A 26,766-nucleotide genomic window follows, 5' to 3' on the forward strand; every position below is an offset into this window, starting at 1 on the left:
CACCTACGGCCGGCAAATAAAAAGACCTGCATCTGGCGAGCCGAACTTGTCCTCGGACACTCCCAGCGCTAAAAGCAAACGCCATTTCTCTCTCTCTCTCTCTCTCTCTTTCTCTCTCTCTCACAGCTAATCATTTCATTTTTATCTAAAATATATAAGGTAGAACTTGCGTTTCATTTCAGTAGTAAATTTTAGCCTTACGCCCCCAAAAAACTGTGAAAAATGTCATATTTATTTTAATGTGAGAGAAAATCTCACGCGCGACCACTCACGTTACATTTCGGCTAGCGACCACTCGCGGGTTAAAAAACTACTTGAAATAAAATATTTTAGATAAATTTTAGGACCATCGTCATATATTTCAAGTACTACATCTCGCACATATATCCCATAATTATTTTTCTTTCTGAACATGCAAGTTGATTTTCTTCAGTTCTGTGTGAATCACTCCTCCTGGCTAATCGGCAGGCTTCTCTTCCACGTCAACATACACCTGAATGCATCCAATTCTTTCCTCGCCACGTAGGAATACGGCTTCTACTTTGTATAATCCATATTCCAGCTCCTCCAATGGAAATTCCTCAATAGAAATGACCCAGTTATCAGCTGTGTAGGTGTCCTAGAACAAAGGAAATAATATAGTATAGTACACCACAAAACACTTGAATTTTCGATTGGTTAAAATGCCAGCCTCTTATAGCGAAGATCAGAGTCAGATGAAAGGTCGGCAGCATGCAATGTCCTTAATATTGTAATATGGAAGGATACATGCGCTCAACACACAAGCGTTCTTTCGGCTAAATTATCTACGCATCCTGATAAGAGTATAGAGACTAAGCGAGTTGGTCGTGCATTTAGGGTCGCATAGCTACGAGCTTGCGTTCATATCACGCTGTTGACAGCTCTGAAGGTGGTTTTGCGTGGGTTCACATTTTCACACCAGGCTGCACCTTATTCAGACGACGGTGGGTAACATGCCAATCCCAGTCCTTTCCCATCCTCGCGTCGTCAAAATCCTTCGATATGTCAGTGCGACATTATACTACCAAACAACATCAGAACAAAAACAAACAGGAGGATAGGATATACGCTGCAGGAAAAATTCGTGCAACATCCTCCAGGATCAGGTCCTTTTATTCACAAGGGATGTCACAGGCAGTTCATCATTGCAGAATTCAGACCAAATGAAACACACATGTCACATGAAAGGGTGCCCAAGCAGTCGCATCTATTAACAGTGTACATCCCCCTCCCCCCTCTGTTGGCAATGTAGGCGTATATTCGCGCATGCAAACGATAATGATGCAATAGGCAATAGTTCTTGCAGGCTCTGGAGAACGCGTCAGTTCCCGCTTCATCATTTCCCATACGTGTTCAATTTACGCGAATTCTGGGGATCTCGCTGACCAGGTCAGTTGTTGTACACCATGTAGAGCACATTGCTTCGTCACAGCTGTATGTGGACGTGGATTCACACGCTGAAAAAGCACATCGCTTTTCTGGCAGTAGCAAGGGGACAAGAGCATGTGCATGCAATGTAGCGGGCATTGGTTACGTTACCCCTCAGAAACACCATCTGTGACTGCGAGTTCGAACTAATGCCTTCACCCTCCCCACACATTGAAGCCTGACGTTGCACCTGTATGTCATGGGCGAAGGCTCTCTGGAATAGGCCTCTTACCAGGTCTACGCCGTACACGTGTACGTCCATCACTTACACACTGACAGAACCTACTCTCGTCACTGAAGACAGTAGAGTGCCATACCCCTCTCACCAGGTCTACGACGTACACGTGTACGTCCATCACTTACACACTGACAGAACCTACTCTCGTCACTTAAGACAGTAGAGTGCCATACCCCTCTCACCAGGTCTACGACGTACACGTGTACGTCCGTCACTTACACACTGACAGAACCTACTCTCGTCACTTAAGACAGTAGAGTGCCATACCCCTCTCACCAGGTCTACGACGTACACGTGTACGTCCGTCACTTACACACTGACAGAACCTACTCTCGTCACTTAAGACAGTAGAGTGCCATACCCCTCTCACCAGGTCTACGCCGTACACGTGTACGTCCATCACCTACACACAGACAGAACCTATTCTCGTCACTGAAGACAGCAGAGTGCCACACCCCTCTCACCAGGTCTACGCCGTACACGTGTACGTCCATCACTTACACACAGACAGAACCTACTCTCGTGACTGAAGACAGCAGAGTGCCATACCACTCTCACCAGGTCTACGCCGTACACGTGTACGTCCATCACTTACACACAGACAGAATTACTGTCGTCACTGAAGACAGCAGAGTGCCATACCACTCTCACCAGGTCTACGCCGTACACGTGTACGTCCATCACTTACACACTGACAGAACCTATTCTCATCACTTAAGACAGCAGAGTGCCGTACCCCTCTCACCAGGTCTACGCCGTACACGTGTACGTCCATCACTTATATACAGACAGAACCTATTCTCGTCACTGAAGACAGCGGAGTGCCGTACCCCTCTCACGAGGTCTACGCCGTACACGTGTACGTCCATCACATACACACTGACAGAACCTATTCTCGTCACTTAAGGCAGCAGAGTGCCATACCCCTCTCACCAGGTCTACGCCGTACACGTGTACGTCCATCACTTACACACAGACAGAACCTACTCTCGTCACTGAAAACAGCAGAGTGCCACTCAGCACCAGAGTAGCCGTGCTTGGCGTTGTTCTGTTGTCGGTGGCGGCCTGTCAATAGGCATACGTGATCGTAATCCTGCTGCAAGCAGCCGGTTCCCATATGATCCTTGGTGACAAAACAGGTGCAACATATGACCGGATTCCTTTTCTGGATAGTGTTCGGTTGGACACCGCTGCTCGCACAATGCGTCGATCTTGACTTGCGTCTGTACTACGCGCACGTCCGGAGCCTTGTCTACGGGTTTGGGAATGTTTCACAGACCACTGCTGAAAGCAACGACACACCACCGATACATTGTGCCCAACATGAGCAGCAATCTATCCATACGTCTATCCAGCTTCCTGCAGGACTACAATGCTACCCTGTTCTGTTTTTCAATAGGAGCACGTACTCATTGGCGGGGCATTGTTGTAGCCTATAATGAAGGTTGCAAACACTAATTACGCCTAACCTTAGCCCAGTTACTGCCTGCAGACTCAAAACAGAGTGCGCACCGACATGCCTCCTGAGCGCCATTTAATGGCCGAGGTCCGTGACCATGAATCACTAACACAACCACCCCCAGTATGCAGATCGACGTGGTGTACATCAACCGCCCTCTCGAGAGATATCACCGGATCTCTCGCCAATTTAATACCTTTGTAAGTTGGTGAAGTGGGAACTTTCGCGTTCTCCAGAGCCTGCAAGAACTATGGCCGAATTGCATCAAGAGCTAAAAGGTGCTTGGGACAGTCCATCCCAGGATGTCACTCGGGACTTTTATGCTCGTTTGCATCCACGAATACACGCCTGCATTACCGCAACTGTGTATTGTTGCGACTGTTTGGGAACCCTTCACTGTGACATGTGTGTTTCATTTGGTCTACAATGATGAACGATCTATCACATCGCTTGTGAATAAAATGGCCTTGTCCTCGAGGATGTTCCATGTTTTTTCCGGCAGTGTATATGACAGTGAGATGGCGGTCCTGTTCTGGAAATCCAGGAATAACGGCTGAAAAGATCCGTCTCACTGAGGCTGTGACGCCTCGTAAACTGCAGGCCTCCGGGTCGTGCAGGGGTCAATTGGTTGGTCAAAGCCCATCAGGGATGTACCACTGTAGAGTTTGGTGCTCGTGCTAAATTACTGGAGATGGTGGTCATAAAGAACTTGAACCAGGTATTTGAGCGTTATAGGGTTGGTCATACTGATAAATAATTTATAAAAGTAATTCGATATCTCTCGACGTTGTCATTTTATCAACTTATCAAGTTAGCCAATCAGACCTCTTCATGAGCGAATCGTAATGGTCTCTGGGAAGCGTTGTTGCTAGGTCCGCACGTGGTTTAAGATCCGCTTGAGAGCATCAATCAAAGAAGGACTTCGCCAGGGGTGGGAATGGAACACGAAGCTCCGAAGTTGACTGGAATGCGCCATATCAAGTACGCTACGGTGACAATGGAACAGAGAGAAACGCCAAAATAAGAAGAGGAGTTGGGCAAGTATGTCCATTTCTTCAATATGTTCATCGATGAAGCCATCGTAATCATGAAAGCAAAAACTGCTGGGATCAATATGAACAGCAAACAAGTACATTCTATAAGATTAGCTGATAATATTGGCATAGTAGCAGAAACAGCTAAAGGTATGCAAAGAATGATCAACATACTAACAGAAACTTTAGACAAATGGAACCTCAAAAATAATGCAAGGAAATAAAACATGACAATATGTAAATCCAATGAAACACCTATAACACACATCACAATTGGCCCTGGTAAAATTGAAGGAGTGAAACAGTTTTTCTACCTAGAAACTCTACTCACGAGTGACAATCGGAGCATATCAGAAGTCACGAAAAGGGGCAAAGAGAACCTTCCAAAATAAAAAATCTCCTAGCCAACAAATCTGTAGATTTTCAAATTCGGAAGGGCGTGCTTCTGTACAGTTGCGAAAGCTGGACATTAGGAGATCAGGAAAAGGAAAGGCTAGAGGCAACTGAAATGTGGATCTGGAGAAGAAAGCAGAGGATAAATTGGACTGGAATGAAGAGCAATACCGAAGTCTTCACTGAGAGTTGAAAAAAAAAAAAAAAAAAAAAAACGGAATCTGGTAACTGAATTGAAAAACGGAAAAATAAAACTTATTGTTCAAATTCTGCAACGTGAGGAGTTCCTTCCTAACAGCACTCAAGGAAGAATTACAGGGGAAAAGAGGAGGAGGACGACGATGACTCATAGTGTCTTCAGGAACCTGCTTCTGGGGATGGACTGCAAGACCTATGCTGAGTTGAAAAGACTGGCTCATGATAGACATCCATGGCTGCGGCGATAAGGCTTACCCTTTGGAATATGATGATGATGATGATGATGATGACGATGATGAGCGTGACACCGATGTGTTTGTGTTTGATGCTAATTTCTCCGCATGGCTCTCAAGGAGGTCTAAGCCAAGTACAGATTTTGCAACACCGCCTTGTAATGCCCATTTCAATTCGTCCGCTAAGCGATCTGACTGGCTAACTTCAGCGACGTATAAAATACAAAGGAGTGAGATATCGAAATGCTTTTGCAAATTATTTATCAGTGCGGCCAACCACTAACGCTCATATATCCGCTTCACGTTGTTTCAGACCACCCTATATACGAGGGTCCAGTCATAAATCATGGCAACTATTTCTTTTCTCGCGAACATGAGACAACATGCAAAATCTAAGATATGCATTTGGAAATATAGGGCATGTACTTATGCATAGTCCCTAAAGACAAATTTTGACATCATTGGTAACCATTGTTTTATTATAGTATAGACAGCAAATACACAAAACCACGTACAAAGGACAGGTCTCCACTGAATACAGACCTTCGAAAAAATAATTACCCAAGGTTTCAACTGTGCGTTGCCAGCGGGGGGGGGGGAGTGGGGGGCAGGCGCAAATCGGCAGTTGATACTCAACCCCGTTTGAACGCTTCCACACACCTTGCGACTGTTCTATAGGGCATGGCATGCACACCTAATGCTTCCCGCAGCTCTGCATGGCACTGGCGTGCATTTCTGCCGCGGAGAACTGCTATTTTAATATACGATCGTTGCTCCGGCTTGTGGACTTCCATTTTGTGACGCTCTCACTCACACACAGATTTTTTTTTTTTTTGCTAGGGGCATTCGTCGCTCCGACACAGGTAGGTCTTATGGCGACGATAGGAAAGGCCTACGAGTTGGAAGGAAGCGGCCGTGGCTTTAATTAAGGTACAGCCCCAGCATTTGCCTGGTGTGAAAATGGGAAACCACGGAAAACCATTTTCAGGGCTGCCGATAGTGGGATTCGAACCTACTACCTCCCGGATGCAAGCTCACAGCCGCTCACCTCTACGCGCACGTCCAACTCGCCCGGACACACTGAATTCGGGGGCATGCTTAGACCCACACAGTTGTTTAGATACACCATCTAGTGGCATCATATGCAAGTACATACCGTACGTTTTCAAATGCATATCTTAGATTTTCTGTGTTGTCTCCTATTCGCGAGAAAAAAAAAAAGTAGTTGCCATGACTTACGACTTGACCTACGTATATTCAAATCTTTGCCACTGGTCGTTTGGCAACCCTTAATGTATGGATTTCAACGTAAATGCAACGCATTTTCTCCTAACATTATTCTGTGCATAATTTAAATTTTGGAAGTATAAGTTTAAACAAATCAGCCTTCTTAATTCAGTAAACTTTTAGAGCCTGTGGCGTTTACGTGGGTCTTTTTACTGAGAAGGTAATATGCTTCAAATGTTATCTGTTATGTCAGTAACTTGTAAAAAGTATACTTACTGCAGGAACAGGACATTCAGATGCCACTTTCAAGTAATCCTCAGTGTACGTTCTGAAAATTTTCGAAAATTTTGCCTTGAAATCCTCGCAAAAGTCGTTTAAACGGTAGTCAAACGTCTTGGCCCATGATCCACTATTCAATTTCTTGAATACGTCAGCTTCAACCTGAAATATATATAATAACATTTAAATCATCTGAAATCGTGAACAGTTCAACCAGAGACAATGTGATTATAGAGTCACAACCGGCAGAGTGGACTTCCAGAGGAGGAGAGTTGATCGGCAGAAAACGTGGCAGCCCTGAAGATGGTTTTCCGTGGTTTCCCATTTTCACACCAGGCAAATGCTGGGGCTGTACCTTAATTAAGGCCACGGCCGCTCCCTTCCAACTCCTAGGCCTTTCCAATCCCATCGTCGCCATAAGACCTATCTGTGTCGGTGCGACGTAAAGCCCCTAGCAAAAAAAAAAAAAAAAACGTGGGAGTTACAACCGCAAGGAATATGAAGTCCCGAGGGGATATATCGTCGTGACTCCACACCTTTACACCCCGTGTTTATATGCCGATTATATTTTTGTTTGTTTCATTTCGATTACTACACGAATGTTTGTTATCAAGTTGGTGGATACAAGGGCGTTATGTTGATTGTAAAATTGCAAGTGGGTTTCACAATAAGCGTTATGTTCATTGAATTGTTTTGTAAGTTCTTTCTGACGGAAACGAGAATATTTATATAAAATAGATATGTGTGTCCGTATATTTCACCTTTCATCCAAAACTATTCACCACAGACAAATGGTGTTCGTCTGTGGTTGTAGCCTCGTACACTATAGTGGTTACGTTTCTGTAGCTGTGGTGGTGTGGGAGATGTGGGGCTTGAAATTGGCTGACTTCGTCATTGAATGCATTCCAATGAAGGAGTGAAGTGAGAATATACTCTAGAAGGCTGTGACATGTACTTTTTGATTTTATATACCATCTTTCATTCATTTGGCAAGATTGGTGATTTCAGAGTACATATGTGAGTATTATCTGTAAATCTTGAATATAAAGCGGATACTTACTGAAACGGCTCCTTAACAATATCATGGAGGCAGTGATTCTAATCGGAAACGAAAAAGGAAAATCGGTTTTCATACCAAGATGTCCACTGATCTTAAACGATTTGTCATTTTGTTTCAAACGATTACAATTTCCAGTGAGATCAGCTTACATTAAGACTATCAATAAGGCTAAGGGCCAAAAGTTTCAGAATTGCGGAGTTAATTTGAGGGATTCCTGTTTTACACATGGTCAGTTCTACGTTGCTTTCTCCCGTATCGGTAGGTGCCTCTGTGGATCAGTGGTAGAGTGTCGGCGGGTTCAAACACGGCACAGGTAGTCCGATTTTTGAAGGGCGGGAAAAAGTCCATTCGACCCTCTATGTCGTACGATTTCGGCATGCAAAAGATCTCTGGTGACACATTTGGTGTTTACCCGACAAAATTCATTAAAATCGCAGCCATAGACGCCCAAGAGAGTTTCGGTTTACGCGGTCTGCCATCTAGTACGCCTAGAGTAAAACGGAACGTCGAAATTGACGAGCAGACAGCCAGATGGCATCAAATTGAAATGTCTGCACCGGGTAGCTGAGGCCATACAATTATTATTATTATTATTATTATTATTATTATTATTATTATTATTATTATTATTATTATTATTATTATCCCGTGCTGAACAAGCAGAAAATATGTTTGCGCATGCGGCAGACAACAAGACATCAGATGTAGTGTATAAGAATGTATTTTTATAAGATGTTCTTAGAATGTAAGGTATTTATGTACCCTCGAAAAGAGAATAAAAAGCAAAGAAGAAACAGAGAATGAGTGGTCTTTTAACGCACGTCTTCTATATTATGTAGAGCAGAGGTGCTCACGCTGGACGTTTCGTTCCGCGGGTGCCCAGCACTGTAAGCGGGTGGGCTGGCAGGCGATGAGCCAGTGACGTTGTGTCTACGTCACAGGCCGTGAAGGTTGGAGGAAGCTCTCCCAGTCACTCTCCATCACTGCAGCGATACCCGAGTTTGAAATGGAGGTAGAAAATAATGAAAGAAAGAGGGCAGACATCCACATCATTTTGAATTTACGTTGTAAGTAATAAGTCATTTATGTTCATTGCAGTTTATGTATTTTGACCGGATACAATGAAGAGTTAGGCCTACAACTTCAAATATTTTTATAACGTATGTAACGAATTATAATATTCAGCATTAAACTTTAAGAGGTGATTTGGAAACATTTCTAATACAATACAGAGTAAAGGTGGGTAAGCTGCGGCTTGTGGTTGCTTGGGTTTAAATTATCTGATAAACTCAACAACAATCCAATCATGCTTATCAGGACTAAAATTTACTTTAAGGCATACTGTAGATCTATCTGGTAGATGCATTTACACTGTTTTATTAAATCTTGGATAGTAAACTCTCTCGCCATTCGGAGGCTAGCTATTATTATCCTATGCCTGTTAAATTTTAAATACTGTTTTCAAATATTCAGCGAACAGTGAACAACACTGTGAAATATCAAGCAGTAAACTTGTTGAATTATGTAAATGTACTACTTTTATGCTTAATGAATAACAGGAAGTTTATTTTTATTTAAATGGGAATATTGCCATTTTCATGTAAGGAATTGTAAATCGTAGCTTGTATGCTTAAACCACGTATCTTTGTAAATTGTAACATAAAAATGCTAACGGTTTTTTGTTATTTGCTTTACGTCGCACCGACACGGATAGGTTTTATGGCGACGATGGGACAGGAAAGGCCTAGGAATGGGAAGGAAACGGCCGTGGCCTCAATTAAGGTACAGCCCCAGAATTTTCCTGGTGAGAAAATTGGAAACCACGGAAAACCATCTTCAAGGCTGCCGACAGTGGGGTTCGAACCCACTATCTTCCGGATGCGAGCTCACAGCTACGCGCCTCTAACCGCAAGGCCAACTTGCCCGGTAAAATGTTAACTTATCCATTTCCTTTGAATGTATAAATATAAGAAAACGAAACTGACTTTATATCGAATATTTTGAATATCTTGAAAAGGTCGGTTTATAATGCAGAACCCCAATCAACATTTCGCCGAGATGTGGAGAGAAGCTTCGTAATCACACTCGAACGACACTATTTCACTTTTCTGCCAAGCGTGTTTGCTCTCTCACTTTACTGTGACGTATGCTTGCTACGTAAGCTGCCCGCATTTACGTCAAGCAAGCCCGGCCGCACTGGGCTAGTCTCACCGGGCGCCCAGCTGAGCACCTCAGCTCTATAAAATGTGCTAAATATTATTGAAGTCTGTATGCATTCTTCTATTCATAATGCATGGAACTCTCTCCGCAGTTGGTGGTTATCTCGGCCTTGGAGAGAGGACAGTCCATTCATTCATGCACTCAGTCATTCATACACTCATTCATAATGAAATGCTCAATTCATTCCATCAAGACTTTCATTCATTCATTCATTCATTCATTCATTAATTCATTCATTCATTCATTCATTCACGACCACAATTCAAAAACGAAACCGTCCACTTACCATTCATGTAGTCATCCACTCATTCAGTGCAGTCATAATGTATGTTGTAATGATAAGATAACTCTAAAAGACTTGTAAAACAAAGTAAGCACTAAATAAGCTAAGGAAGGAGAAGAAAAGATACATGCTGTCCTTGACTATGTAACATTGTTAACTTCTAGAACAAAATAATTTGTACGAACGGCATACTATATTGTTTTACGCTTTATTTTTCTATGCAAATGAAGTACATTGCACATCAGCTATTACGTCCACCTACTCAACATAATCTCCTTGTAACTGTATGCTCTTTTGCCATCGATGTGTCAGTCTCTCCAGACCTTTCTGAAACCGGAGTGCTGCGTACCCACGCCCTGACAGCTGTGACCAGTTGTGCAAAATCTGCAAAACGGTGACCACACAGAGGTATCTTCATGTTACCGATAATCACTTGTTCGACATTTCTTTGGCGGAGGACTTCCCTATGCCTTCTTTGCATCGATTGTTGTTTCGTTTGTGGCTCATGGTAATGGAGCCATGTCTCATCACCAGTCACAAGCCTAGCATGAAGTCGGCAGGATCTTGATCATGGCGTTGCAAAAGTTTTCTGCACACGTCCTTACGCCTCTGCTTTTCGTCTGCAGACAAGAATCTACGCACCCACGGATGACGCTTTCCCCAACGCTAAGTGGCCGTGCAAGATCCGCTGCAGAGTGTAACGGCAAATTCCCGTGGCTGCCTCCATTTCCGTGATGCATTTGTTTCCTTTGATGGCCTGTTAGACCCGGACAATGTTGGCTGGTGTTGACACTGTCACATTCCTTCCAGAACTGGATCCGTTGTTCACCGATGTGCACTCTCTTCTCCAACCTTCAACTCAGTTGTAAAGTGTTTTCCGTGACGGCGCATGTTCTCCACAGAGTGCCACTAAGCGCCGATGAATTTCTACTGTGGTCACGCGTTCTTTCCATAGGAACCAATTCGTATAGCGCTGTTCCTGACAATGGGGAGTGCATTCGTTGGCATTTGTGCGTGTGTTGCTACCAAACGGTGGAACAAGTCACTAGTTACACGTCACCACCTTCGAAAGTGAAATGTGCACCGTGCCCGGACGTACAAAAAAATAAAGTCTAAAACATATTTAGTGTAGTAACAGTCAAATAATTGTAAGAGGAGAATGTAATGCTTGTATCAAATTTAACGAATTGCAGTTTGAGGCGATCCGGAACAAGCTGGTGGGAGTGTTCTATTCTCTGTTATTGAAGGCTGTACTTACCGACACGCCAGTGGTATTGGGAACTGTGCATTCTCCATTGTACGCATATTCGTACTTGCTGACTTTATTCAGTTTAGTGTGATAAACAAGTTCCTTGGTTCCTTCGTCCTGGCAGTGTTCAATGCGACGGAACTCAAGTTCAAATGGGCCCTGGAAAGAAAGAAATCCAACAAAGGAATTTATAGGAACACTTTATCCAATACGTGAAAATATTACAATGTCAAATCATTTTCAGGTGCATTCCATATTAATTATTTTTGGACTATATCAGTTATTAGTGGTTCATGTTTGTGGGTTACTGTAATCACGTCCTAGTTCGTGAACCATGAGCAACGGGGTCCTGAGAGACGGGATACCAGTTGCTGTGGAATGGGAGTGGGCATCTCGGACATTTTCTTCGGCATGGCCCTCCTTGTGCACAGGGGGCTAGGACTATACAACTCACCGGTGGTCCATAACCTGTTAGAGGAGATATCCTCACTTGACTATGTGTAAGCAAGGTGGCATCCTGCTTCATGAATTTACCGAGATCAGAACATTTTAAGCAAGACTCGGACCTATGGGAGTAATGGAGTCCCACTCCCATTTGACAGGCGAGGGACTCCTTGGAAACAACTTGGTGAACGAAATGGAATTCGATGGGGAGCTATCAATATTAATGGGGTTTATGGAAGAAAGAAAGTAGAACTGGCTGAGTCAGGAAAGAGGATGCATCTGGATGTGCTAGGGGTAAGTGATATTCGGGTAAGGGGAGATAACGAGGAAGAGATAGGAGATTATAAAATGTACTTGACGGGTGTTAGAAAGGGAAGGGCAGAGTCTGGGTTAGGGCTCTTTATCAGGAATACCATTGCACGCAACATAGTTTCTGTTAGGCACGTTAGGCGAATGATGTGGGTATATTTGTCAGTTGGAGGAATTAAGACTAGAATTGTGTCCGTATATTCACCATGTGAGGGTACCGATGAGGATGAAGTTGACAAATTTTATGAAGCATTGAGTGACATCGTGGTCAGGGTAAACACCAAGGATAGAATAGTGCTAATGGGCGATTTCAATGCGAGAGTTGGGAATAGAACTGAAGGATACGAAAGGGTGATTGGTAAATGTGGGGAAGATATGGAAGCTAATGGGAATGGGAAGCGTTTGCTGGACTTCTGTTCTAGTACGGGTTTAGCTGTTACGAATACATTCTTCAAGCATAAGGCTATTCACCGCTACACATGGGAGGCTAAGGGTACCAGATCAATAACAGACTATACCTTAACCGACTTCGAATTCAGGAAGTCTGTTAGGAATGTACGAGTTTTCCGCGGATTTTTCGATGATACAGACCACTATCTGATCTGTAATGAAATAAGTATCTCTAGGCCTAGGGTAGAGACAGTGAAATCTGTCTGCAAACGAATAAGTGTAGAAAATCTCCAGGACGAGGGAATTAGACAGAAGTACATGGATATGATTAGTGAGAAGTTTCGAACAGTAGACAGTAAGCAGGTTCAAGATATAGAAAGTGAATGGGTGGCATACAGGGATGCTGTAGTAGAAACAGCAAGGGAATGCCTAGGAACAATTGTGTGTAAAGATGGGAAAAGGCGAACATCTTGGTTGAATGATGAAGTGAGAGCAGCTTGTAAACGTAAAAAGAAGGCTTATCAGAAATGGCTCCAAACAAGGGCCGAGGCAGACAGGGATTCGTACGTAGATGAAAGAAACAGAGCGAAACAAATAATTGTTGAATCCAAAAAGAAGTCATGGGAACATTTTGGTAATAACCTGGAAAGGCTAAGTCAAGCAGCAGGGAAACCGTTCTGGACAGTAATAAAGAATCTTAGGAAGGGAGGGAAAAGGGAAATGAACAGTGTTTGAGTAATTCAGGTGAACTCATAATAGATCCCAGGGAATCACTGGAGGGGTGAACGGAATATTTTGAACATCTTCTCAATGTAAAAGGAAATCTTCCTGGTGAAATCACAAACAACCGAGCTCATTGGAAGGAGGAAAATGACGTTTGTGAAATTACTTTTGAGGAAGTGGAAAAGATGATAAATAAGCTCCACTGTCATAAAGCAGCAGGAATAGATGAAATTAGACCTGGAATGGTGAAGTATAGTGGGAAGGCAGGGATGAATTGGCTTCATAGAGTAATAAGTTTTGTATGGAGTGTTGGTAAGGTACTTTCAGATTGAACAAATGCAGTAATTGCACCTGTCTATAAGCAAAGGAACAGGGAGAATTGCAACAACAATCGAGGTATCTAATTTATTACCATACCTGGCAAAGTATTCACTGTCATCTTGGAAGGGAGGGTGCGAACAGTGGTTGAGAGGAAATTGGGTGAAAATCAGAGTGGTTTCAGATCACAGAGGGGCTGCCAGGATCACATTTTCAGTATGCGCCTGGTAATTGAAAAATGCTCCGGGAGGAATAGACAGTTATGTTTATATTTCGTAGATCTAGAGGAAGCATATGACGGGGTGCCGGGGGAAAATATGTTCGCAATACTGGGGGACTGTGGGAGTAAAGGTAGATTATTAAAATCAATCAAAGACATTTATGTTGACAATTGGGGTGCAGTGAGAATTGATGGTAGAATGAGTTTTTCGTTCAGGGTACTTACAAGGCTGTAATCTTTCATCTTTGTTGTTCGTAGGTTGCATGGATCATCTGCTGAAAGGTATTAAGTGGCAGGGAGGAATTCAGTTAGAAGGAAATAAAGTAAACAGTTTGGCATATGGTGACGACTTGGTCTTAATATCAGATTGTGCCGAAATCCTGCAGTGTAATATCTTGGAACTTGAAAATAGGTGCAAGGAGTATGGTATGAAAATTAGCCTCTCGCAGACTAAATTGATGTCAGTAGGTAAGAAATTCAACAGAATTGAATGTCAGATTGGTGATACAAAGCTAGAACAGGTCGATAATTTCAAGTATTTAGGTTGTGTGTTCTCCCAGGATGGTAATATAGTAAGTGAGATTGAATCAAGGTGTCGTAAAGCTAATGCAGTGAGCTCGCAGTTACGATCAACAGTATTCTGTACAACAGTATTCTGTAAGAAGGAAGGAAGTCAGCTCCCAGACGAAACTATCTTTACATCGGTATGTTTTCAGACCAGGGAGCGAAAGCTGGGTGGACTCAGGATATCTTATTCATAAGTGAGAAGTAACAGACATGAAAGTAGCGAGAATGATTGCTGGTAAAAACAGGTGGGAACAATGGCAGGAGGGTATTTGGAATGAGGAGATAAACGCTAAGTTAGGGATGAACTCGATGGATGAAGCTGTACGCATAAACCGGCTTCGCTGGTGTGGTCATGTAAGGCGAATGGAGGAGGATAGGTTACCTAAGAGAATAATGGACTCTGCTATGGAAGGTAAGAAAAGTAGAGGTAGACCAAGACGACGATGGTTAGACTCGGTTTCTAACGATTTAAAGATAAGAGGTAGAGAACTAAATGAGGCCACAACACTAGTTGCAAATCGAGGATTGTGGCGACGTTTAGTAAATTCACAGAGGCTTGCAGACTGAACGCTAAAAGGCATAACAGTTTTTAATGATAATGTGTATATGTATGTATGTATGTATGTATGTATGTATGTATGTATGTATGTATGTATGTATGTATGTAATCAGTTATCTATATAAATAATATCGTAACGACCGAGTGTCTGTACACTGACTACTTTGGTGAAATTTCCGTACAGTTATCAGTTTCAGGTGTAACAATGAGCATCTGCATAGTTTTTAGCTTTGGTGTCTCTTTGCTTGTTTGTCTGTTTGTCTGCCTTTCTATAACTTGAAAACTACTAGATACATATCCACCAAACTTCATATTTTGAATCCACCTGTCCTTGGGTAGATTTTAGGACATATGTTGTTTCTAAATCCCTGAACTTACTAGGGTTTATACGAAACGGAAACTGTGATTTTGCACTCCCTCAAAATATCTTATACACAACCAAACTTAATTGAAATCTACCTCCTTACTGGAAATTTATTTCTAAACCTTTCTTCTCATGTGCATCATTTCGAGACCAGGATTAACAAGCGAGATATCAATAACGGATTTTTTTTAGTACAAGTCCCACCGGACTTAACGCAAGAGCGGTTGCGTGTAAAGCGTATTTCTAACAACTTGAAAACTACTAAAGTATTTGAACCAAACTTTATATTTAGCATCCACCTGTCCAAGGGCAGGTTTTAAAGTCAATACCATTTCAAATTTCCGGAATAGACTGGGGTTTTATAGGGAAGTGAAATGGTGATTTTTACTCTCCCACAATATACACAGTACAAGACCAACCTAACCGGAAATCGACCAAACTTGATGAAAATCCATTTCTAATTTTTGTTTCTCAGATTGAGTTTCTAACGATTTAAAGATAAGTGGTATAGAACTAAATGAGGTCACAACACTAGTTACAAATCGAGGATATTGACGACGTTTAGTAAATTCACAGAGGCTTGCAGACTGAACGCTGAAAGGCATAACAGTCTATAATGATAAAGTATGTATGTATGTATGTATGTATGTATGTATGTATGTATGTATGTATGTATGTATGTATGTATGTGTGAGGATTAACAAGGGAGATATCATGAAAGGTCGTTTCCTCAGGCTAAATCCAGCGGACATAGCCCAAAAGTTGTTGTACGTGGAGCAGATTTCTCATCTCATCTCTCATCTCTCATCTCTCATCTCTCATCTCTCATCTCTCCTCTCATCTCATCTCATCTCATCTCATCTCATCTCATCTCATCTCATCTCATCTCATCTCATCTCATCTCATCTCATCTCATCTCATCTCATCTCATCTCATCTCATCTCATCTCATCTCATCTCATCTCATCTCATCTCATCTCATCTCATCTCATCTCATCTCATCTCATCTCATCTCATCTCATCTCATCTCATCTCATCTCATCTCATCTCATCTCATCTCATCTCATCTCATCTCATCTCATCTCATCTCATCTCATCTCATCTCATCTCATCTCATCTCATCTCATCTCATCTCATCTCATCTCATCTCATCTCATCTCATCTCATCTCATCTCATCTCATCTCATCTCATCTCATCTCATCTCATCTCATCTCATCTCATCTCATCTCATCTCATCTCATCTCATCTCATCTCATCTCATCTCATCTCATCTCATCTCATCTCATCTCATCTCATCTCATCTCATCTCATCTCATCTCATCTCATCTCATCTCATCTCATCTCATCTCATCTCATCTCATCTCATCTCATCTCATCTCATCTCATCTCATCTCATCTCATCTCATCTCATCTCATCTCATCTCATCTCATCTCATCTCATCTCATCTCATCTCATCTCATCTCATCTCATCTCATCTCATCTCATCTCATCTCATCTCATCTCATCTCATCTCATCTCATCTCATCTCATCTCATCTCATCTCATCTCATCTCATCTCATCTCATCTCATCTCATCTCATCTCATCTCATCTCATCTCATCTCATCTCATCTCATCTCATCTCATCTCATCTCATCTCATCTCATCTCATCTCATCTCATCTCATCTCATCTCATCTCATCTCATCTCATCTCATCTTACTATATATAAAAATGGATGTATGTATGTAAATGACACATCTCCTCCTAAACCACCGGAGCAATTTCAATCAAATTTTGAACACTTATTATTTGCTATCCGGAGGTGAGCACTGTGGGGGTAAGCCACCTCTAGCCCCCTTAGTAGTGCGGGTTTGGGGGTCAGATAGAAAATAATCGAAAATAGTGTCGAATCCATAGTTTTTGGGGTCGCGGAGATGAATAGTGACACTCCGAATTTTTTATAAGTCAAATTTCTGCTCCCATTTGGGTGGAGGGCGAGGGGGACTGATATATAAAATTAAACGAAAATTGTGTCGAATACATAGTTTTCTGGGTCGTCGAGGTGAATTGTACACTCTGGATTTTTAATATCAGGAGACAAACCACGTGGGGGTAAGACAGCCCAGGAAACGTTTGTGGCCGGAGGGGGGGGGGGGGGCAAGGGGTCTGATATACAAATAAACGAAAATAGTGTCGAATCCATACTTTTCGGGGTCGCAGAGATGAATAGTGACACTTAGGGTGAGGATGGAGTGATGTATAAAAATAAACGAAAATGGATGTATGTATGTGTGTAAATGACACATCTCCTCCTAAATCACTGGAGCAATTTCAATCTAATTTTGAAAACGTATTATCTGCTATCCGGAGACGAGAACTGTGGGGGTAAGCCACCTCTAGCCCCCTTAGGAGTGGGGGTTAGGGGGTGAGGTAAAAATCGAAAATAGTGTCGAATCCGTAGTTTTGGGGTCACTGAGGTGACAGTGACACTCCCGATTTTTTAAAAGTCAAATTTCTGCTCCTATGTGGGTGGGGGGCCAGTGGGGACTGATATACAAAATTAAACGAAAATAGTGTCGAATACATATTTTTCGGGGTCGTCGAGGTGAATTGTATACTCCGGATTTTTAGTATCAGGGGAAAAACCGCATGGGGATAAGACAGCCCAGGAAACCTTAGGTGCGGGGGGGGGGGGGGCAAGGGGTTCAGATATACAAATTAACGAAATTAGTGCCGAATCCATACTTTTCGGGGTCGCTGAGATGAATAGTGACACTTCGGATATCTTTAAAGTCCAAATTCATCCCCCTTTGGGGGGTGACGGGGAGTGATATATAAAGATAAACGAAAATAGTGTCGAATACGTAGTTTTCGGCGTCGCCGAGGTGAATTGTACACTTCGGATTTTTAGCATCAGGAGATAAACCACGTGGGGCAAAGACAGCACAGGAACCCTTTGGGGCGGAGGTGAGGGGGTCAGATATACAAATTAAAGACAGTTGTGTCGAATCCATACTTTTCGGGCTCTCTGAGATGAATAGTGACACTCGGGATTTTTATTATCAGGAGACAAACCACGTGGGGGTAATACACCCCAGGAAACATTAGTGGTGGGGGGCGAGGTGCTGAGATATACAAATCATCGAATGTAGTGTCGAATCCATATTTTTTTGGGGTCGCTGAGATGAATAGTGACACTCCGAAATTTTTTAAAGTCCAATTTCAGCCCCCATCGTAGTGGGGGAGATGAGAGAATGATATATAAAAATAATCGAAAATAGTGTTGAATCCATAGTTGTCGGGGTCGCTGAGATGAATAGCGAGACTCCGGTTATTTTATAAGTCGAATTCATCCCCCTTTGGGATCGGGGCGAGTGGGGAGTGATATATAAAATTAATCGAAAATAGTGTCGAATACATAGTTTTCAATTTCGCCGAGGTGAATTGTACACTTCGAAATTTTAGTATCAGGAGACAAACCACGTGGGGGTAAGACACCCCAGGAACCCTTAGGTGCGGGGGGGGGGGGCGAGGGGCTGAGATATACAAATCATCGAAAGTAGTGTCGAATCCATACTTTTCGGGGTCGCTGAGATGAATAATGGCCGGGCTGAGTGGTTCAGACCGTTAAGGCGCTGGCCTTCTGACCCCAAATTGGCAGGTTCGATCCTGGCTCAGTCCGGTGGTACTTGAAGGTGCTCAAATACGTCAGCCTCGTGTCGCTAGATTTACTGGCACGTAAAAGAACTCCTGCTGGACTAAATTCCGGCACCTCGGCGTCTCCAAAAACCGTAAAAGAGTAGTTACTGGGACGTAAAAACAAATAACATTATTAATTATTAGATGAATAATGGCACTTCGGAATGTTTTAAAGTTCAGCCCTCTTCGTGGTGGGTGGCAATTGGAGAGTGATATATAAAAATAAACGAAAACAATGTTGAATCCATATTTGTCGGGGTCGCTGAGCTAAATGGTGAGACCCCGGGTATTTTACAAGTCCAAGTTCATCCCTTTTTCTGGTGGGGGTGAGGGGGATTCAGATTTAAATATATTCTAAAATAGTGTCGAGCCATAGTTTTCGGGGTCGCTGAGATGAATAGTAACACTCCCGATTTTTAAAATCCAGTTTCAGCCCCCTTTGACGTAGAGGTTGAGAAAGGGTGAAAAAATAAATTGTCAAGAATGCCCAAGGTAATAGACGTGTGTATGTTCCAGTATGACTTTCAAGTATGACTTACTACCTGGAAAACATACTGTGGGAGTAAGACGCCCCTAGAACCACTTCGGAAGCGGGTGAAATATATAATCCATATTAAGTCAGTTTGGCGCGATCTATATATCCGTTTTTCAATATTAATGCACCGTTTAGCAGCAGTTATTCTGTAAATGAAGGTCAACATGCATATACTTCCGTATGTCGATCTACATTTATTAATTTAAGGCATAAAAATGAAAACAGACGTGAATTAATGAGACCATTCTAGGCATCCTAGAAACTTAAAACTTGGTACCAGACAACCTGATTACTTCAGGATCCCCAGAAAATACTAAAATTCTCAAAATTCTCTGAGAGGGACACGTTGGGAGTTTCAAATCTGCATAAGAACACAGTCGGTGATATTTATCCGGAATGATAACCTATAGGTTTCATGGGCTTAAAAGTTTCCTGAAAGTCCTAATTTTTAACCCCCTCCCCCATATCAAGATGGCGGCACAATCTCCCAGACAAGTTAAAAAATAGTAATTGGCAACATTATAGCTTTTTGTCTGTAACCGATGGAAAATTTACGAGATGTTTAAACAATTTATTTTTTACCCCCAAAAAATATCGAAATATGGAGGCAATTTTAATGACGGTGCACATCTTCCTTTCGAGGTACTAGGTGGCTAAACGGTAAGTCGTATCACAAAACGGTTGGCAAAATCTCCGTTCAATTTGGAGTGATCTACAACTTTGGTCCTATGACTTTTTGTCGTATCTCTATCCCTTATGATAAATTTGGCTCTATTTCTGGATTTACCTAAATTTTGCACTTTGTACACGTATAATTCATGGTTTGAGTCACTTATAGGAAAGATAGGATCATCAAATTGTACACGAATATATTCTATGTTTGAAACTGTCGCATAAGTATCTGAAAAGTAATTCACTGTGTGAAAACCTAACACGTATTTCACCCTATTCAACGTTTCTAAAATAAACTTGCCTTTAAATAGATGCGATATGAGGAAATATCATAGCTAGCTAAATGAGGCCAGAGTCGTCTTTTTATACAATCCGTTTTTCAATATTAATGCACCGTTTAGCAGCAGTTATTCTGTAAATGAAGGTCAACATGCATATACTTCCGAATGTCGATCTACATTTATTAATTTAAGTCGATTTGTAGCGATCTAGAAAGGGGTGTGTCTTACATTGTAATTAATACTTTACAAATCAATAGTGACTCTCAGCAGGAGGGCGTCTGCTGTTGTAATCAGTACTCCCCACATCGACTTTAACTAGCAATAGGAATGGGGTAGTTCTCCAACGCCTGTGTACAATTGTAATGCATAATTCCCTTCTTGATTTGACTAGCAGAAGGCAAGGGAGCGTGCATTTTTTAAAAAACTCTTTTACCTGATTCTCTTTATCATTAGATATAGGTGCCCCCAGATTATAAACCATTTTACCCAGCAGAATGTGACTGACGTTACGCATAGTGAATTGCGGCAGACAAGTGGACCTGTCGTTATCATCACAACTCTGCAACTCGCACTTCACATTGGAAACAACGTCTGCGGACCTCCCGATGCTTTTTCTCGGATAACGCCAAGGGGCATGCAATTAAAACTTTTTTTATTCACTTCATGTACAGCAATTGACTTCGATATCCGTATACATTGTAGAATACCGTAGCGAAGCACGGGTACATTTGCTAGTATATTATATATATATAATTGGATGTTGGTATATTTGACGTTAATAGACTCAAAAACTACTGGACCTATTTCGCTGAAATTTTCACAATTTGTTCTTATTACATTTGAAAGGTATTATGAAGTGGTTTGAACGAAATCGGTAAGGTAGTTTTGTTATTATGAGTAATTTTATGTAATTTTACTAAATTGCAAATTGGATCGACTTGATAGACAGATTGTCGCTAGGCGACAGCAGCTTACGCTATACCATGATAGTCCGCTAAATGAAATGGCGTATGGTTTTTAGTGCAGGGAGTGCCCGAGGACATGTTCGGCTCGCCACGTGCAGGTCTTGTGATTTGACCCCCGTAGGCGATCTGCGCGTCGTGATGAGGATAATATTTGTTGTATATAGGAGAATGAAAACACGCCGCATTGACTTACAAAATAGCTTTCTTGATAGGAAATAGCAATCCAACATGCCGTGATCGAGATGTACTTTCATGTCATAGTACCAACATTGATAGGTCTGCCCATTTTGAAGAATGTAGCTGTGTATTAGACGTGTAAAATATTTAAGAAACTGTTAAAAATATAGAATATCAACAATGGAATGATAAGAGTTATCACCCCCGCTCCTACCGAAGAGCAAATGGGGGTTCCCAACGAGCAAAGGCGAGTCTATGTAATCTATAGGTGGGTATGTATGTATTGCATCTCCTCCTATACCACTCGAGCGATTTCAACCAAACTTGGTACACTTATGACTTAATATCAGGAAACGAACCTCGTGGGGGAAAGACACCACAAGCACCCTTAAAGGGGTGGCCTTGGGGGCGAATTACAAAAATAATCGAAAATAGTGTTGAATTCATAGTTTTCGGGGTCGCTGAGATAAATAGTGGCACTTCGGATTTTAAAGTCCAATTTCAGTCCCCTTCGGGGCGGGAGCGAGGGGAGTTTGAAATAATAATAATAATAATAATAATAATAATAATAATAATAATAATAATAAGGAGAAGAATATAAAATGGAGCCGAATTCATCATTTTCAGGGTGGCTGGGATGAATAGTGACACTCCGGAATTTGGCGTCGCTAAGATGTATAGTGACACTCCGGATTTTTAAAACTCCATGTTCAGCGTTAAGAGAAAAGAATTTCGTAGTGTTCCCTATTGAAGTGAGTTCAGCGACCTTGGGGGGGGGGGGGAGTAAGACATAAAATGAATCGAAAATAGTGTCAAATCCATACTTTTCGGGATGGTTGAAATGAGTAGTGACACTCCGGATGTCGTTTAAGTCCAAGTTGAGCCCCAGTAAGCAGGATTGTGAGAAGGGATGAAGAATAGAAAATGTGCAAATGACCAAGATTTTGGGTGTTTGTATGCATGTTACAGGATAGGTGTCAACTAAACTTGGTACAATAATAAATTTATTTAATAAATTCACACTATCTGTAAAAAATACTGCAGGGGCAAGACACCCCTAGAAGCCCTAGGAAAGGGGGCAAAATTTAATTATAACTAAAAACGACCGATATTAGTGTTGAATCCATAGTTTTCTGGACTGCGGGAGAGACTTCAGCCAAACTTGGTACACTTTTATGACTTACTATCGTGAGACAAACTGCGAGGAGGTATGGTAGACCTAGCACGCTAGGGTTGGAGTGGCAGGGCTGAGATGTAAAAATAATCGAAAATAGTGTGGAGTAGTGAGACGAATATTGATACTCCGGGCGTCGTTCTGTGTATGTTTCTTCCAACATAGCCCTCATACAAAATTGGTACACATAGGATGACTTACTATCTGAAAAAAATACTATTGGGTAAAACACCAGTAGCACTCCTCGTGGAGGTGGCAAAATATAAAAATAAACGAAAATGACTGATATTAATGTTTACGAGTTCACTGAGTTGAACTGTGACACTCTGGATGGATAAGTTATACTTCACCGCAATTGGTATGGAGGTTGAGAAGGGGTGAAAATGAATGTAAAAATAACCGTCAAAAATGGGTGTATGTGGGTATATTCCAAAATAGCTCTCAACAAAACTTGGTACATATATGACTTACCATCTGGAAAAAAAATACTATGGAGATAAAACACCAATCCCCGCTGGGGGTGCGGAATGAGAGGGCATGACATTTTCCATTATTTAAAAATAATAGAAAATAACCGATATTAATGTCGAATTCATTGTTGTGACTCCCTGAATATCGTTTAAGTCGACCTTCAGCCTCCACTGGGACTGTACACTGAACGGGGTGTTGTAGTGAATAGTATAAAATGACCGAGATTGGTGTTGAATCCACTGCGTTTGGGGTCTCAAGGCTGATTGGCGAGAGTTTCAATGACAGTTAAAATCGTGTAGATCATATCTATACCGTGACTGATAAATACATGAAGTTATCACTTATTACATTTTTGAAAGGATCCAATACTTCCCAATCAATTCGAGCTTCCACAAGAATAAAATTTTACTAAAAAAGGAAATCATTTAAAACTTGAAATCAAACACATCTAAATAACTCTAAAACTATATAATAGATGGTAAAAATCTGTACCCCAGAAAGGAATTCTATAAAAATTCACTTTAACATAACTAACTGCTGATACTAATCTTAAAAGTAAACATCCTAAACCAACCGGGCTACGCCGGGTAGTACAGCTAGTATATCTATATAAATCAAATCGTAACGACCGTGTGTCTGTGCATTCAGTAGTTTGGCGAAATTTTCGTACAGCTTTCCGTTTAAGGGGTAATAATGACCATCGGCATATTTTTAGGTATAGTTTCTTGAAAGTCCTAAATTTTACCACCCCCTTCGCCCCAAATTAGGATTGCCTCACAATCTGCCACACGAGCTTAAAAATTGAAATTAAGCAAAATTATACATTTTAGCCGGTAACCTACGGAAAACTTCAAAGATCTTTAAATTTTTCACTTTTTATGCCGAACAATATCGAAATATGGAGGAAATTTAATGACGGTGCTGACCTTCGTTTCGGGGTATTTCGCGACTAAACGGTAAGTCCTATCACAAAAAGGATGGCACAATCTCCGTTCAATTTGGAGTGATCTTAAACCTTGGTCTTATGACTTTCTGTCGTATCTGTATCCCTTATACTATAGATTCGTCTCTACTTCTCGATTTTAAGTAAATTTGGACCTTTTACATGCATAATTCATACTTTCAATCACTTACAGGAAAGATAGAATCATCAAACTCTACACGAACATTGGTCCACCCAGTACCCATATGTGAGCCAAATGCCATGTCACATAATTATCCGAAATGTAATGCAGTGTAAGGTAATCTTACACAAATTTCACCCTATTCAACGATTCCAACTCAATCTGACCCATGAACAGATGAGATGCGAGAAAATATCATAGGACCAGCCGTTTAGGCCGCTAAATACTGCGTCTTATGGTACAATCCTTTGTCGATATGACGTACCATTTAGCAGCAGGTAATCTGTAAATGAAGGTCTGCAATATTGTAAACATGCATATACTTTCGTATGTCAATCTATATATATTCATTGATGTCGATTTGTAGCGATCGAGAAAGGGTGTGTCTGCTATTGCAATCAATAATCCCCACACCGACTTTGACTGGCAGTAGGAATGGGGTCCTTCTCCAACTCCTGTGTAAGTGGCATTAGTAAGGAGGGCCTACCATTGTAATGAATTTCACTTCCCGATTTGACTTGAAGAAGGCAAAGGAGCACGAAATTTTGATCAAAACTCCCCTACCCGATTGTATTTAGCTGTAGGCCAGGGTGCACGCCATTATAAACAAATGTAACCATCTAAAATGTGACTGGCATTAGGCATAGTGGCGTGCTATTTTAATGGAAACTCACCAACTCGGTGTGACTGGCAGTAAGCTGGATGGCAGCAGGAAAAAGGGCCTGTCATTACAATGATAACTGCACAACTCAATTTTGACTGGCAGTAGGGTATTTGCCTATCATTATAATAAAAACTCCTCAACTGTTATCTGTCTGGAAATAGGATAGGGGGCCTGCCATTGTAACTGCTTCGTCAGTCTGCTGTCAGACATACGGAACACATGACCGAATAAAGTCAGCCTTCTTTCCCTGATGATATCTGTTACTTGTTTTAGCTTATATCGTCATAGAACAATTTCAGAGCATACCAATCGATTATAGCCAGCAAGAAGAGTTACTTTATACCAAATGTATTCTAAAACACCCAATTAATATAATAATTTTATAGAATGTTAGCTGTTGTTGATCGGACAAACATGTGCAAAGTTACCTAACTCCCCACGCTGTTTTAATCGGGACGCAGCATCCTATCTCTCAAAGTAGATGAGACAAAACACATCACAACAATGGCCAATGTAATTTTATTGTTAATCATTTTTATGAGCTTTCGATATTGTAGGCCTTCAACCCCTTACTTTCCTGTCCTGTTCTTCAAGCGATAATTCCTTTAAGATCTTTTCTCATTTTGTATAATTATCTTCAATATTCTCCATGTAGATATGGACCGATGACCACGCAGTTTTAAGACAATCATGACAGAAACCATCGCCAGTTAACATGATTGGACAATATTTCCATGTTATCAATGACCGGGCGAGTTGGGCGTCCGGTTTCCCCATTTTCACACCAAGCAAATGCTGGGGCTGTACCTTAATTAAAGCCACGGCCGCTTCCTTCCCATTCCTAGGCCTTTCCTATCCCATTGTCGCCATAAGACCTATCTGTGTCGGTGTGACCTAAAGCAAATAGCAAAAAAAAATTGGGATAATACCTATAAAAATAGCATATAATCAGTGCTCGGCGTTCATATGTACGGTACTAAGCAAAAAAGTCTAAATTCATCAGTGCTATTGGCATTGTCGGTACGGCAAATCTGTATAAGACATAAATGATCAGAAGTTATATTCTCTATCATTCTTATTATGTAATAATACTTTTCGATAGGACCAATAACATAAGTACGCCCCTTTTTAAGACTTCAAATTTTAGGTACCTTCCCCTAAAATACAATTTCATCCAACGATAATAAAATTATTTGTAGCCTAGGCTGTAGTACATTATTCCCCGACTTTACTTACCTATTTTCATTCAATTTTCATCAACCATTTTCTTGTGATGCGCGTACATATATACATACATACTTACATACATGCATACAGACAGAAATTGCGGAACATTAAAAGTGCATGTCCTTGTTGCTATGGACACGTCCGATACAGAAATACCATTCCTTTTAAATTCTGAGCCATCCACAGACAAAACTCTTATTTTATATGCAGTGTATAGATAAAATCTGGGGTTTAATGCACCCCGCGCGTGTGTTTGCTTTCTGAAACTTGCCAGATGTGCTTGAGGTGAACTCCTGGCTGTCGATGGAACCGAAATTCCAGTTTATGGCGTTAGAATCTTAAAACTGCATTTAGGATTACGCAGAAAATTTCAGAGGCAATTTATAACTGAAAAAATGCAAACGGAATTTTAATAGTATACTTTCTGAATGAATTTAATATATGGTTTGATATTCACAAAAATAATTATTGATTGGTGGCATAACCAAACTGAGTAATTAAGGTGATTATGTCCATTTCAGAAAAAGGCATATTCGGTACAGCAAAAAAAGAATTCTCTGGTTGTTCAAATCTTTTCCCT

At 41.4% G+C, this 26,766-nt stretch overlaps 1 protein-coding gene across 1 annotated transcript in view; it reads right to left on the bottom strand.

Annotated features, from left to right (window-relative positions):
- Nucleotides 1–354: 354 nt before the first annotated feature.
- The window catches only part of LOC137502710 (uncharacterized), a 31,216-nt gene continuing 4,804 nt past the window's right edge, over nt 355–26,766 (bottom strand). The window contains exons 2-4 of the mRNA XM_068229707.1: nt 11,332–11,481; nt 6,508–6,672; nt 355–619 (exon numbers count right to left, since the gene is read on the bottom strand). Of these exons, the coding sequence (XP_068085808.1) occupies nt 458–619; nt 6,508–6,672; nt 11,332–11,481 (477 nt within the window). The 3' untranslated portion in view covers nt 355–457. The remainder of the gene's footprint in view (nt 620–6,507; nt 6,673–11,331; nt 11,482–26,766) is intronic.

The sequence above is a fragment of the Anabrus simplex genome, chromosome 11, assembly GCF_040414725.1.
Source record: "Anabrus simplex isolate iqAnaSimp1 chromosome 11, ASM4041472v1, whole genome shotgun sequence".
Taxonomy (NCBI): Eukaryota; Metazoa; Arthropoda; class Insecta; order Orthoptera; family Tettigoniidae; genus Anabrus; species Anabrus simplex.